At 39.1% G+C, this 16,687-nt stretch overlaps 1 protein-coding gene across 1 annotated transcript in view; it reads left to right on the forward strand.

The window, feature by feature from the left end:
* Positions 1 to 16,687, forward strand: part of VIPR2 (vasoactive intestinal peptide receptor 2) — an 89,310-nt gene that overhangs the window by 18,801 nt on the left and 53,822 nt on the right. Inside the window, exons 3-4 of the mRNA XM_065399058.1 lie at positions 4,506 to 4,613; positions 6,638 to 6,735. Coding sequence (XP_065255130.1) covers positions 4,506 to 4,613; positions 6,638 to 6,735 — 206 coding nt within the window. The remainder of the gene's footprint in view (positions 1 to 4,505; positions 4,614 to 6,637; positions 6,736 to 16,687) is intronic.

The raw sequence follows: 16,687 nt of genomic DNA on the forward strand, positions 1-16,687 counted from the left end.
CACTTTCAGCAGCTCTCACAGTTTTCACTGACTCCAGCATTATAGTTTTTGGCACTCCAGCATTTTTCAGGAGCATCCACAGCCTTTCAGTGACTACACATGCCTCCAGGACATTTCAGCAACTCTATCAGATTTCCATGTATCATAATAAATAAACCTAAAAATATACATAAATTAAGCCTGAAAATCCATCATGGAATTCTGATCACAGACATTCAAACTTCATTCTCATGATTTTTTTTGCACTCATGCTTGGCATTTTGATGAAATTGCATTTCTTCTTATTACATCCATTGAATCTATGAATTCAGAAAAGATACAGTCCCTGCATCTATAGTTGAGAGCTTGCAATGTCTGAAAAGCTCTCAGCAATAGGCATTGTAGTTCACTGATAACTCTAGATGACAGCCATAAGTTCTTGCAAAAAAAAAAAAAAAAAAAAAAAAAGGGCCACTCCCCATCTCACTAGAGCAGGTTAAAAAATGCGGGGAGGGTGGAATTCTAAATTTCAAGGCTGATTCTGTTTTTCTTTTCCATTTTTTTCTTTTAATTTTTTTTGTCAATTTTTAAAATCAAAAGTTAATATAATTTTTTATCAAATGTGTTATAGAAATCATTATCGAAATTTTTCATTTACCAAAAACCAGCTTTCGAACTTCTTGTTCTAAACATCTCAGTCAGGTTTAACTCTCACAAACTACACCACAGGAAAAGACACATGCCTCTGGTAGTAAGACATATTGTGTCTGTATTTGTGTTAATTCTGACTAGCCTTTTACAGTTTAGTGACCAAGTCCTGATTCCATTGACATCAGTAGCAAAACTCCCACTGACTTCAGTGTTTGGATCTGTGTGACTGTTTCTGTCAGACATTTTCTGTAAATAAAGTTTTGAACCTGAGATTTATTTTTTACACTGAAGATCCAGAATGATCCCTCAGTCCATATTGTCTGAACCACTTTAAGTGCAGCCCAGACTACAGCCACAATAACACCATGGCACATTTAAGAACTGAGAGATTGTGAAGGCTCCTAAAGAATTTGCAAATCATTGCAGTACATTCACCGTTATACACAGAGTACATTGGGGAAAGGGTGTCCAGTTGTCTCATGTTGACAGATCTGAGGGTATAATGATATGGATTTGAGTGTTCTGCTGGAAAAATCATTGTAGCCATCAGCTCTTTGTAGGGGGAGGTGGGGGGGGTGTACGCACACATTTTCATGACACATTTCAGCTCATTGTTATTGGTCTTATCCACCCAGGGATGGAGCATGCGGGAAAGCTTTGTACCTTCCCCAGATGTGGAGTTCCTTAGGTGCAGCAAAACAGGGCTTCCTTCTGGCACCTTACAAAGTGTGCAGGAGTCCTTCCTCAAACGCTCTGCGCCTGTAATGGTGTAATGATTGGCAGTTCCAGCAGCTAAGTGTGGGTGTGCTCAAGCTGCTTGCTTGTAAACAGGAGAGACTCTTCCCTGCGCCTCTGTCTATGCTCAGTCTGGGGTTTGTAATCCCCATTGCAGGTGTAGAGAATTTGAGGCAGGACTCCTGCAGGAGTTACTCTGGAGTTTAACAGTGTAACTGAGAGCAGAATTTGTCCCATAATCACCATGGGGTTATTTTACCTCCAACTTTCATTTTCCTCTCTAAACCCAATTCACTTCCTTAAATGTTCATGACCATGAATATGGTAACTAATGTCTGTATGGCATTAGGGTGCTTGTGTATTATGGTTCTATTACAAATGGTTTTGGTTTATGTCTTGTCCTAAAACTTTTTGAGCTCAGAAAACATGAACCCACAATTTTTCTAAGGGCTAGATTGTGCCAACCTTACTTACATTGAGTCATACCTTTCTCCTTGTGTGGCCAGTTGAAATCAATGGCTAGCGAAGTGAGGTACTACTTACAAAGTGAGGTACTGCTCAATGTGGTTAACAAGCTAGCTCAAGATTTATAGCACCTTGATGGTTTAAACTAAATATACAACTTCTAAAATATTAAAATATTACTTTTCCAACTTCAGTTTGCCAGATTTTGAAGGTAGAATCTCATAATGCTGTTTCTGTTGTAGTCCATCTAGTCAGTGAAACAGACAGAATTAACTTTGTTCTATTACCATGATTTCTACAGCATAGAAGAAAAAAACTGTAAAGTTTTCTGTCTGCAGTTATTTATAAAACATTTTATTTCTTAGGCAGTAACATAGTATTACTCTCAGAACTCTTATCCCTTAATAGTCAAACCAGTTTCTGGAATTTTAAACCATGTCACTCCAGTTAATGTCAATGAGAGACACATATTTTATAATCCCCAACAGTGTAGAGGAAATATTATTTACTGACTAGATCTGGGGACTGAGTGTCAGGACTTCTGTTTATATTTTCTGTTCTACCAGGAAGTCTCATACCCTGTCTCTGACTGTTTTCTCCAGCTGCCAATGAGTATGGTAATGCCTAGCTATTTCACACGGGCGATGCCGAAGTCTCATTATTTTATTTATAAAATGCTTTGAGATCCTCTGTTTTAGTTAAAAGCCCTACATGTATTATGATGATGTATCCCCTACTACTGGGTTCAATATAAAATGAATATGAAACACAGCTTTCTTGCTCAAGGTGGACTAACCAGACAGCAGATCGCTTTAGGGAGCCACCAGCCCCACCAGCTCCTTTTACTTCTTTAAAGGAATGCCAAAAAATCGCTTTGAAGCTCTCTTTTAATACAGCTCTTCCATTTTTTGTAAAGCTCTTCCACTCCAGTGCTGGCTTGGCCTCACAATGTAAAGCAATGTAGGTTGGCTATAGCAGAAGATTTTGGAATGCACAGGTGCTGGAACTAGGAGTGCTGGGGGTGCTGCTGCACCCCCTGGCTTGAAGTGGTTTCTATCGTATCCAGGGTTCACAGTTTGGTTCAATAGCTCTCAGCACCCCCACTATGCAAATTATTCCCAGCACCCCTGTTGAAATGTATATTGTGTCATTTTGTATTGTAGATTTATCAAATAGAAAATTACTAAATGTATCCTTTTGTACCACAGATCTGCTCACAATCTCTTCATTAAATAAAAAATAATGTTGGAACACTGATGTTCTCTTGTGTTGATGGTGTTATCTCCAAATGAGTAAAACCAGTGACAGGTAGCACAGCTGACAAGTTTAAAAAAAGATGGCGGTTAGCCTTTGATGTGTCATGGTGAAATGAAATGGATAAAATAATTATTTTCTACTGATCCCATTTTTCTTTTTGATATTTTTTCTAGAATTTAAAAAGTGTAACGCCACTGACACACATTAAATCTACAGTGTGTCTTTAAGACCATCAACGTTTTAGCGAGCAATCCTAAAATGTGAGCAGTTTCTGAATCAGCTTGACCTTTTATGCTCTCTGCTGAAAGGAACGAATTTTCCATCATCCTTTATGGAAAGATGTAAAAAGTATTGAGTAAGATAGGGGTGGTTTTTTTTAACGCTCTCTCTATTACATTTACTGTACATTTAATTTGCAGATAGTCTACTGTTTCTGCCAGTTGTTGGCAACAGCATATACTTCTTTTTTTTTATGTTTTATCGATGTAACTGCCCAGAATCTTGCACATACACCAATGGATGTTTTTATAATCCTGATAAAAATAATGTTTAATTATTTCAGCTGTTTACTTGGGCTCTGATCCTGCAAGAAATTGTGTGCATGTTTAGCTCTATGCACTATGATTAGTTCCACTGAATATTCACAGGGCTTGATCCAGTGCCCAATATGGTCATTAGAAGGACAAGGCATTGGATTGTGCCCACATTCCATGAAGTTCAGCACACCCATACGTCTTTGCAGGATCAGGGTCTAGTACTTTATCTGTCGTTCTGAAAGTTAGAATCAAATGCCCTGGCAATGCATCTGTGAGAGGAGGAGTTCTTTGCCCAAAACCCATTTTTCTTGGTAAGGAAAGTTGATTTTGTAACTCCTGAACACTGCTTTGAAAATACATTAATCAGAACAGACTCAAATAATTCATTATTCTATTGCTTAGTGCAATCAACTCCTTTTTTGGATGTTGTATGTATGGCTATAGACGCACCCATCCTATTTAGCTTTAATTAAGCAAATGTTAATGGAATTCTAAAATTTAGTGTTGCTACTAATACATATGAACCCTCAGAAATTACTCATTAATCTTTGTTATCTTCATTACCTACAAATGATTCCTTCAGGATGATCACATCAAGATGACATTATTTGTGTGGTAGACTTCATAAACAAATGCATTTCCAGAACAAGAGCACTGATTTGCAAAGTAACTAGCTAATCAGTGGGCTCTTATTTTAAAATCTTTTACCATTCTCCTAGTAAATATTGTTTTAGCAATTTTCCTTAAAGGGCCAAATCCTTCTTTAATTACTCCTGCAAAACTCCCATTGGTTTAAGTAGGAATAAGATGACCAAGATCTATTTCCAGATGTTTATTTCACTTTGATGGATTCAGGTCTGCAACTTTCATTTTCATTTACAGGATGTGTTGGAGTTTGGGATAACCTTACTTGCTGGCGCCCTGCTGAAATTGGAGAGACTGTCAGTGTCCCTTGTCCAAAAGTATTTAGCCACGTTTTCAGCAAACTAGGTATTTTGTTTTAAGTTATTTTATGTAAATAAAGTGGCCTTTTTTTTTTTTTTAAAGAAAAACCTCACGCACTGCAAGGTTCACCTGAAACCATTCAGTTGGGTGAAATCTATTCTGTGTTTATGGCAAATTTGCTCATGTACAGTAAATTGTAAAAGCATGTATTTGGAGTTTAGGATATTGTCTTATTTTTAGAGAGAGAAGAGTGAGCCTTCTCAATGGTGCCAATTAGAAAGTATGAGATGCTATCATGAAAGCACTAAATGAATTGTGCCAATTACCCAAATGGTATTCAGATTTCAGTCGATGTTCTCATACATTGACACTAATCAAACCTGAGGGCCCTGCTGTGTTTGACCTGACTACATCAGTCATGATTGCCACCTAGATGCAGCTCTTTTAGAAGCTAGTCACTGCCTCTGTGCCTATGGGCAGTTCCCATTTGTTTGTGGGAAGAGGTCCCCTATCCTCTGGTGATGAGCACTTAAAAATGCATGCAACAATACTACATAATTTAGATAAATTAACACTGGTGGGAATTACATGGGATTATAATCACCTTCATGTTGTTTTTTACCACAACCTGAAAGACCCAGCTTAATCTCTTAGCCAGGTTGCTAGGGGGCCTAGTTTAGCTGGTAATATCCAGTATCACATCTATCCAGGGTGCTTTAATTCTGCAGCACATCTGGTCAGTGCAATTTATAATATTACATAATGCTTACATTTAGATTGTCATATGTAGATCTCAAAGTGCTTTGCAAGTTGGGTAAGTATTATTTTCCCAGTAGGGAACCTGTGACATGAAGAAGTTATATAACTGGCCCAAGTTTACATTGTAAATCAGAGTAAGGAATGGAACCCAGGTCTTAGTGTCTTAATTTGGTGCTCTATTCACTGGACCGTATTAGCCAGTATTAGGCTTTAGAGAATGGCAGAATCAGCAAGGAAATAGGTCTGTGTCTCTTTGTAAAAGGGGTCAAAAAACGGGTCAAAAACCAGATCTTCACACAGTATTTCACTGGTGTAACCTCAGCTGTTGGTGGCTCATGGACATGTTACTTGGCAGGAAATATGAAAGTGGGTTGTAATCTACCTGTGGGGAAAAGATTATTTTCATACAGCATATCCCTGTAACTGAAAGCTTTTCTGTTGGATATCAAGAACTTCTGAGAGGATATCATTTTCAGGGCTGCCCAGAGGATTCAGGGGGCCTGGGGCAAAGCAATTTCAGGGGCCCCTTCCATAAAAAAAAGTTGCAATACTATAGAATACTATATTCTCTTGGGGGCCCCTGCAGGGCTTGGTCCCCCCCCCCCCATTGAATTATGGGTGTGGAGGATGGATGGAAGTCCCTAAAGTTTGCCTGTATTGTGGCATTTTTCCTCCTCCCTGCATCTGTGCACATAATTTGAGAGGGCCTTTAAAATGCATTACATGCTAAATCAGAATTTGTTATAATCCAGATGCATGTTCATCTGTCTATGTAGACATTCACCACTGTCTACATCCAAGCACTTCAATAACTTTTCAGTAGAACACTTAATATCATCTGCTCAGAAGATCTTAAATAATAGTTTAGAGTAATCAAGGTTTGTACAGAGCCATTTTCATTCAAATTACTTGTCCATCAAACCAGCTTAACTACAAATAATTCTCCAAAAGTGGAAGATAATAAACTCCCTTCAGAGTAATTTTAACAAAACTACAAAATCTTTCAGGCTGTTTCTGTGAAACGCTCTGTGATTGAAAGTAGGAGGCATGGCATTGCAATTTTGTATGTGTGTTTCTTTAGCATAGCAAAGATATTTGGTATGACTCAGAACCAAGAATAAATGTTAAAACAATAAGTGCACATGAATGGAAATATGTGGGATTGCTTAATGACAGTGCTGGGGCACAAAAGCAAGTTAATGGAGTAGTTTCACAAGAAGGCACAATTTTTATGAAGCTTGGCTTTAAGGCCCGTTGGTTAGGAAACTTTTAAATCTATGTGGAATACATTTGTGAATTTTATTTTACAGGAAATATTAGCAAAAATTGTACAAGTGACGGATGGTCAGAGATATTTCCAGATTTCATAAGTGCTTGTGGTGGTTATGACAATGTTGATGATAGTAAGGTAAGAAAAACAATTATTCTGTTCGTTCAGATGCAGATGTTCAAAAGAGTTTCATAGATTCCAAGGCCAGAAGGGACCATTGTGATCATCTAGTGAGGTCTGACTTCCTGTATAACAAATACCATAGAGCTTCCCCAAAATAATACCTCAAGCATATCTTTTAGAAAAACATCCCAATCTTGATTTTAAAATTGTCAGTGATGGAGAATCCAGCACAATCCTTGGTTAACTGTTCCAATGGTTAATTACATTCACCATTAAAAATGTACAACTTATTTCCAGTCTGAAATTATCTAGCTTGAACTTCCAACCATTGGATTGTGTTATACCTTTATCTGCTTGAAACTGTAGGGCCAAATTCTGCTCCCAAATACATGCATATTACTCTGAAATCTACAGGAATTGTGTACACGTTTGAGAGTACAGATCATCTTTTATTTGAGTTGAAATTCTCATCTAAGCTAAAGGTATGTCTACACTTTGAGCTGGGGGTCTGATTCCCAGAAAACATACTTGTGCTAGCTCAATGAAAAATAGAATGTAGCCATGACTGCACAAGCTGTGGGAGGGGCTAGGCCCCGGGTACATACCTGTATGAGACCCTAAGCATGTAGTCAGGGCCTATCCCACCACTGTGACTACACTCGATTTTTAGCATGCTAGCTTGATGAGAGGTAGTGCAAGAATGTCTTCTTGAGCTGGGAATCACACCTCCAACTGGAAGTGTAGACATACCCTAAGAGCCGAGGTGTAGGGTTCATAAACTATAATGCTCAAAAACTAATGATTATTTTTATTATCATCATTATTATTTATTATTTGTATTACTGTAATTCCTAGTAGCCCCAGTTGTGGATCAGGACCCAGTGATGATGCCATTATCAGTGACTACTATAAGATTTCTGCTACTGTTGCATACTACTAACATTTTAAGCATTTGTGTATTTATAATACATACTAATTTTCCTTTAGTTTAATATGATTGTATACATTATTTAAACTGTACAGTACATTTAAATACATAGAATGAACATTTAGCTCTATTGTCTTCATTGGAATTACTCCAGATTTACATCAGTTTATAATGTACATCAGAGTGTGGACCAAAGGCTGTCAGGTATAGAACAAATGATCCTAGCAAGTGTAAAAATGTAATCCTCTCAGTTTGCCTCTACCATTTCTTGCCCTTAGGTGTCTTTTGAGGAGAGCTACCAGGTCTTCCTGAATGACCTGCAGATTAGAACAATTAGATAACATTGAAATTTTTCAACAAGAAAAGGGAACACATTTTTCATAATCTTTGTTTATTTGTGAGAAATGTTCCTGTTTTTCTAGTAGTTCTGTAGTATCACACCAGAGCAAGACTTCACTTGCAAATGCAGGATTCCACCATCAGTCAAATTCCCATTTGCACATGGAGAGATGGGCTCCTCCTATGTACCTCCCAGGCGATGATAAAGTTGATGCCTATTCTTCAAGAAGGAACATCTCCCACTTCTTCCAGGTGCTTAATGACTTTGGTGGTGGGCACTAAAGAAATCTGTAAGATAGACAGATACCCACCTTGACTCAGCTGTCACTGCCAGCAGTTTGCTCCTTCCTGCCAGGATTGCCAGCAACACATGCCGTCAACTGTAGGCATGTCTGATATGCATGTTATCACTCATTGCCCTGTCTGCCAGATCTGATGAAATCCAAGCTAAAGATGTCATAGTCAGTGTCTAAGTGGTGGAGCTAGTCAGGGTGAAATAGGTTGAAGGAGTCAATGAATAGCCTGATCCTCAAAAGAGTGCATGAAATTTCCAGCTGACCTCTTTCAGGACCCTGTCCAGAGCAGCAGGCCTATTATCCCAGCCTATGCCCATTCCCTCCTCCCCATTACCGTGTGTGTGCTTACACACACACACACACACACACACACAATGAGTGCCAGAAACTCCCTCCTGATCTTTTTCCTGTCTCATTTCATGTGTTGTAACAGAGAACCAAACTTATTGTAAATATTATTAACTTGAGTTTCCTTCAAAATAATATAGGGATTCTAGATTCTTTTTAGACACTAAAAGAAAGAAAACAATGCCACTCCGTATACATATATGTGTTAACAGTAATCACTGTGCTCCATGAAAATACAATGTGTTTGGAAAACTATAATTAGTTCACTTCTGCTCTTTCTCAATTAGGACTCTGTCAAAACCCAGCGAGTACGTAACAGTTCCACATCTCACATATGCACATAGCTGCAATCTGTAGTCTCCAAGTTTTTTTCCATTTTAAAGAACTTATTTTATTAGTTTATGTATATGAAGAGTTTTGCAAATATCATGAATTAGTGTGACTTATTAATGCATTAAAACGTCCAGACATGTAAATAACTAAAAAATAGTTGACAAAGAAATGGACTGGAACATTTTATTCTCCCATTTTGTATGCAGATGGTTATTCTGAGATATTGGAATCCTCTGAATATTTGGAAAATGGAAAGTGCTTTACTGTTTCAGAGAACCATTTTTACAACCACCAAACTATCCTGTACCCAAACATTGTCACCTGAATTGAAAACCAACCAAAGGCCTATAAATAAAAAGGGATACATTGTAACATTCCTGATGGCAGATGAAGGAATTAGTATATGAATAGACCTGTTCTTATTTAACATTGTTGCTAATAATCTGGAGTGAAGAGAGTGAAACTTAAGTTAATTAAATTTGCAAATAATAGTGCAGAAGAAACTAGAGAGGCTGGAAATATGGGCAGAAGTAACCAAATGTGAATCAGCCTGGAATAAGGCAAACAACAATAAAGCATCTAGGGTAAAATCCACAAGATGGAAGTAGAAAGGAGATACTTAGCAGCCCATTGTTACTACAAGATCTTTTGTGGTGCTACTGCTTTCTAACTGGCTCTGAGCGGATAGTGTATTATGGAAACTGAGATAATGCAAATTTGGGCTGCATTTGAAGTGCCTCTTTCCTTATAGCGCTGGCATGGCTGACCCTGAAATATTGAGTTCAGTTCTGGGCACTTCTTTGCCAGAAAATAAATTGACCATGCCAATGTGACATGACAGAAAATTCCTTCCTGACAAGAAATTGGACAATCTGTTCAATGTTATCTAGTATCAAAAATAAAGTTAAATTTACAAGTTCTGGGTCAGTAGAAAGCAGCTATTTCCTGTGCAAATAGACAGTACATTCAAACAAGAATAGTTGGTTCTTTTAATTCTTAACATTTTATTTTATGTATAGTTTCAAAGTAGAGGAAGAAATATGAAAGTCTCTGTGCTGAGGCCTTGCTTAGAAATTTTGTGTTAGTGCCCACTGCAGGAAAACACATGCTCTGTTCAGAAAAGCACTTAAATATGTACTTCAGTGTCATTGAAGTCAGTGAGACTTAGCTATGTGTTTGAAGTGCTTTCCTGAATCGGGATGCTTCCTTGAAATGAGGCCTCGATACAGAGTTACAGTACTATCAAAGAGTCACATCCTTAGCTGGTGGAAATCAGCATAGTTTAGCTGGATCTGGTCCCGAGTTTTGGCAAAAAGTGGGAAGAGGACCTGTGATGGAGTGTAACAAAGCCCACACTGGAAAGGAAGGGGTTAAAGAACAACTCTGGGCCCAGGCGGCGCCACCCCACTGTACCTGCAAATCCTGAACTGGCTGGAGGAGAAGCTTAAAAAGGGGAGCAGAGGAGCTCAGTATTAGGCAGACAGTGGGAGGAAGCTGACCTGCCCTCTGAGCTCCTGGGAAGGAGCACGGCAGGAGCACTTGCTGCTTGAGGCCTGACTATAGCGACCTGTCCAAGCCTACAAAGAAGGACCTGTAACTCTCTAAAGGTTAGAGCCTTTATCATTGTGTGTTAGTACTTTATCTTGTGGGGAGAGAGGGGACTGCTAGGTAGTGATCCAGGGAGGCAGCTGCATAGCACCCTAAGCTGCAGGATTTAGCTGCCTGCCATTGGGCCCTGGGCTGGAGCCTGCTGGAAAGGGTGGGCCTGGCCTGGGCCCCCAAACCAGTCCCCAAAGAGGGACAGCTACAGAACTGTACCCCTTGGTGGGGAATCCCTAGTTGGGGGAAGACACAAGAGTCTGGACCATGAGACCCCAAACAAGGGGGAAGCCCTAAATCCCTTGCTTACTCCTGAAGACTTCCTTGTTATTGGACTCTTCCTATATAGCCTGAGAACGTGAGCTGGCTCAGGGCTGAGTCACTGAAAGGGCACACCATTACAGGGCAGAACGGTAGGGAAGAAAGGGGAATGCCCAGGGGGAAGCAGCTTCACCACTAGGCAGCACAGATGGTAAGTATTCCCCTTCACAGGGCTCAGTGATGAAATCTTCACATTTCTTTTTCTTTGTACACCAGCAGTGTGTAAAAAGAAAGGAACTGCGTTTGCATTGGGTGTCTATTAAGGGTATACATGGTGGTGTAGTGAGGTGTTACCACTGGGATTATGGAAACAGGAGGTTTAATGTTTTAGACCAGATTCTGATACCCTCATTCATATTGAATAGCCATTTCCTCTGCAACCAGTCCCCTTGAAGATAGTGTTGTTCAGTATGTGCCAGGCTAGTGAAATCTGGTTCTTAATTTGTTGCCTACAGATGTAGCAGTTTATCTTTGCTGCTGAATGAGTTTCTCATAGATTCAGTTCATATCGAGTGCGGTTCCGCAGGGATCGGTCCTGGGTCTAGTTCTGTTTAATATTTTCATCAATGATTTAAATAATGGCATAGAGAGTATACTTACAAGGTTTGGGGATGATACCAAACTGGGAGGGGTTGCAAGTGCTTTGGAGGGTAGGATTAAAATTCAAAATGATCTGGACAAACTGGAGAAATGGTATGAAGTAAATATGATAAAATTCAATAAAGACAAATGCAAAGTACTCTATTTAGGATGGAACAATCAGTTGCATACAGACAAAATGGGAAATGACTGCCTAGGAAGGAATACTGTGGAAAGGGATCTGGGGTTTATAGCTAAATATGAGTCAACAGTGTAACACTGTTGCAAAAAAAAAAAAGCAAACTTCATTCTGGGATGTTGTAAGCAAGACACAAGAAGTAATTCTTCTGCTCTACTCCATGCTGATAAGGACTCAACTGGAGTATTGTATCCAGTTCTGGGGCACCATATTTCAGGAAAGATGTGAACAAATTGGAGAAAGTCCAGAGGACAAGAAAAAAATGATTAAAGATCTAGAAAACATGACCTATAAGGAAAGATTGGGAAAATTGCATTTGTTTACTCTGGAGAAGAGAAGACTGAGGAGGGGACATGATAAGTTTTCAAGTACATAAAAAGGTTGTTACAAGGAGGAGGGAGAAAAAATGTTCTTGTTAACCTCTCAGAATAGGACAAGAAGCAATGGGCTTAAATTACAGCAAGGGAGGTTTAGGTTGGACATTAGGAAAAACTTCCTAACTGTCAGGGTAGTTAAGCACTGGAACAAATTGCTTAAGGAAGTTGTGGACTCTCCATCACTGGAGGTTTGTAAAAACAGATTAGACAAACATCTGTCAGGAATGGTCTAGTTATTACGTAGTCTTGCCTTGAGTGTAGGGGACTGGACTAGATGACCTCTCGAGGTCCCTTCCAGTTCTACACTTCTATGATTCTATGATTGTTTATTTCTGTTTCTTTAGCAGTTACTCTCAATTAGGGTGAGAACTATTTTTATGCTCCAGAAGGGGAAAGGCACATTTGCTTTGAAGGGTTATGAATTTGTAGTAAAAACTTAAATGAGAGAGAAGGGATTAGTAAAGAAATACTGAATAGGTATTTAATAAGAAGGTGACAAACTATTCAGGTTATTAATGTTCTGGAACAGAAGGAGTTCATTTAAAAATAAATCACCTAAAGCTTCCATTATATTTCATTGCCAATTTCCCCAAAAGAACAAATTCACTCAGCTTGCTAAGATGTTGGGTGGTTTGATCCAATTCCCATTGAAGTCAGTGGGAGTTTTTGCATTGACTTTAGTGGGAATTAGTTTGGTTCAAATCATTTGAATTAATTATCATCTTATTGTTATCGTACTTAATCAGGAAACTATCAACTTAAACTTTTTAAACTAATGAAAATAAACTTTTCTGATTCAGCATGCTTGAAATAGCCTGGCCTTAATTTTTTTAAATACATCAACAAGGATTCTTCTGCTCTCCTGTCTTTATGTATAAAGGTTGTCTTAGTGAGGGAGAAACTGACTGAGTTAAGCCCTGATCTTGCCATTAGATCTGCTAGCCCAACCCCTGCACCCACACGGAGCCAGGGGTCTGCAATTGTGAATCTGATTGCAGCATGGTGGCCTAACTTGGCCTTACAGGGGAAACAATGAAACTTTCTACCCCCAAACCACTGTTAAATTCACACAGTACCAGACATCACATAATGTTTTATTGCTAACTTCTTTAAGTTACAGAAATCTTTGATCCAGGAATCTTTTGAACAGGAATATGATTTTTAAAGTTGATTATGTCTTTTATTCTATCACATACATCCCAAATAAAATGACCAATGGAATGCCTGGAAAATAATTAAATATGAAAGTGCATAGAAAGGGTACAAGAAGTGTGATTAGTTTTCTCTCAGGAGAAACCAAGACATTTGATTATATCTATAATATGAGTTATTTTACAATGATACTTTCTCTTTTGTAAAGAGATTGGAGTAACGATCACATGGTTACATAGCTGGCCAATGCGCACAGCTTGAAGCTTTAGGGCCCTCAGATGCATATAAGCAACTTCATTCACTTGCAGGTTTTTGGCATCTGAGGGCAGAACTTGGCCTACATATGGAATTTTAAGTTTCAATGTTCATTTAAAAAAAAAAATTAAATAACAAATTTAACAATTGCAGTTTACGTTCTAAATAAGTGAGATATGTAACTCAATAGCCATCAAGTTAGGCACATCTAAAAAATGTTCATTACCCAATATACTGAGTGCACATAGTCGTGAAATAGAAGCTTTGGTGAGAATGTTTGCTAAAGTATAGTTAAATTAATTAAATTTAAATATATCCTATCTCCTAGAACTGGAAGGGACCTTGAAAGGTTATTGAGTCCAGCCCCCTGCCTTCACTAGCAGGACCAAGTACTGATTTTGCCCCAGATCCCTAAGTGGCCCCCTCAAGGATTGAACTCACAACCCTGGGTTTAGCAGGCCAATGCTCAAACCACTGAGCTATCCCTCTCTCCTGACCTACCCGCAATAGTAGCTTTGAAGAAAATACTCTCAACTTGAATCTCCTCTCATTTGCATTGGGTTTACACTGCTGTAACTCTCGAGTTCAGGAGAGTTACTCTTGATTGGCAGCTATGAGATAGGAGAATCAGGCCATGTATGTTGCTAACAGTCAGAGCTTAATTTAAATTTTTATTACAGTATTTAGTTTCTAATCTCCATACAGTATATGAGCTATCAGCCTTCAAGAGTCTCAGAGATTTGGTTTCAGATGCCACCTCAGCCATCCAAGTTTTCATTCCTTTTTTTTCTCCTTTGGATATTTGTATTGAATTTTTAGTAGGTACAACAGCAATAGGAATAACTGGGCTTGTCAATACTTAAAAATGGGTCAAGGATAGATTGGGATGTGTTAACTAATCTGAATCTTGTCACAACCTTTTTTGTAGTGTGGATGCATTTCAGTATCTTTTATCTAGATTTAATAGGTCGAGGTGTACCCTAGGCTCCCTCTTAGGGTGTTTTACATAGTGCCAAGACTCTGCCATAGGACACAGCACAAGCTGGTCAGTCAAGGTAAAAGGCATTGAAATTCATCCGCATGAATGAAAAAGTCAGTGCGCGACCATACCCTAACCTCAACCCATTTTTCTAGCCTGGGCAAGTCCGCTGTGCCTAAAGATATGTCTGCACTACAAACCACTGACCGTGGCATGTAGGAGATGTGTAGCTACACGCTGCAATGAAAAGCAGGTTGCATCCACACTGTGGTGTGCAGCTACACATGGCAGTAAAAGGCTCTGGCAGGGGGAGGCAGCGGAGAAAGGCTCTGGCAGCAGGGAGCTGCCCTGGACCCTTTCCCTATTGCCTCCTGTGGCCAGAGCCTTTCCCCACAGCCAGAGTCTTTCATGGTAGCGGGGAAAGCCTCTGGCAGCTCCCTGTGGTGGGGAAAAACTCCAGCAGTGGGGAGAGAGCGGGACACTGCACTGCTAGAAATAGCAGTGTGGATGAGGGAGGCCCTGCATGGGTGCGTAGAGAACTGGGTCAGGTATATACCCTGAGGGTTCAGGCATCTCTTTACTCTTCTCGCCTGAGCAGTGCCTCACCATCTATGCTGCTATTTATACCACTGCTGGGGGGCATGCTGTGTATGTACTCTACACACTGCTGTGAGGGGAGTGTGTAGTGTAGGTTGACCCTAAGATAAAACAGAGCAGTACATATGAATTATGGGGAGTGGGGCTTGATGTGTATTTGTAGGCCATAAGCAGGTTCCCACACATAGGTAGGAAATTAATGCAAGACATAACACACATTTGAAGTAATATGAATGTTTGGTACCACGGTAACTTACAATGTTATCTTTCCATTTCTGATGCTCTTTGGTTAAGTTACATAAGCAGTAGAAAGACCTGACATAGCTATTCTGAATTTTCAGAGAGGCTGAGCACCCACAGATCCTATTGACGTAAGGAAATCAGGCCGAGCATGACTTGTTCAAATAGTTCCTTAATGTCACTAAGTGCATTCAGAACATATGTTCAGCACTGTTATCTCTGAAATGTATCATTGCTGAGGACTAATGGACTGTTTCTCTCGAGAGTCTAAATTGGACCCTTCCTCCTCAAGAAAATATAATACAGGACTCACTTCTACTGATGCTCTTTATGATTTGAATCATCTGTGTGTCATACTGTATTTATTTACACCACACTCTACATTTTTTTCATTACTTTTTCCATGAGAAGTGATTAAGGGCCTTCTCCTGTACTCATTAAAGTAAATATAAAAACTCCCATTGACTTCAAATGGAGCAGGACTGGACCCTTAATAAAAACTCTTATTCTGTCTTGCAAAGCAAAGTAGAAATGTAACTTACAAATTGCAAATTCTCCCACACACCGTAGAAAATAGTTGATTTTACTATACACACACATACAATATATTACACACAAAAAACTACATTAAAAGAACATGAATTAGATTGCAAAGCCAAGCACTCAAAGTTAAGAAATGCCCAAATTAAGGTTGTCTGAGCAACCTTAATTCAGCCCCTGTGTGCATGTGCATTATAATACAATCTTTAATTATGTTATCACATATTATTTCCACAAGACTGCTGCCTCTTTCAGTGCACAGGATGGACCCAGTTCAGTTAATGACTCACTATTGAAAATTTTGTTTTCTCCTCGTTGTTCACCTTATTTACTGCAAACTGTTCAAACCCTGCTTTGAAGACAGAATTATTAATATCCTCTTGGCTTTCCTGTTGCACTCATCACTCTAGTATCCATATGCTTCACAAGCATTAATTCATTTATCTTCCCAACACCCTTGTGAAGCGAGAGGGCATTATTATCCCAGTTTTAAATATGGGGAGCTGGGGCACAGAGAGATTAAGGTCAAAAGTATCCAGTAGTTTTGAGATGCCTAGGACCTGTTTTTTCCAGAGAACTTAACATTATATATCATTTTTATATATTCAAGCACAGCTCTCCTTAATTTCATTTGCCATTGTGAATGCTCTGCACTTCAGCAAATTAGGCCCCAGCGAATCAAGTTGGGAACCCATAAAATGAGGAACACACAAGGAGAAGTAGAAGTAGAGATAAAGCATAACAAAACCAATATATAAAGGATGGAAAAGTGGGAACGTAAATGATAATGAATAGAAGTCACATGTTAAAAAATGTAGGTGACTGTTAAGGCCAAAGGAACCAATGGCCAATGGTGTTAAAGACAATAAGACGACATTTTTTAAA

Source organism: Emys orbicularis, chromosome 2 (assembly GCF_028017835.1).
Source record: "Emys orbicularis isolate rEmyOrb1 chromosome 2, rEmyOrb1.hap1, whole genome shotgun sequence".
NCBI classification, from domain to species: domain Eukaryota; kingdom Metazoa; phylum Chordata; order Testudines; family Emydidae; genus Emys; species Emys orbicularis.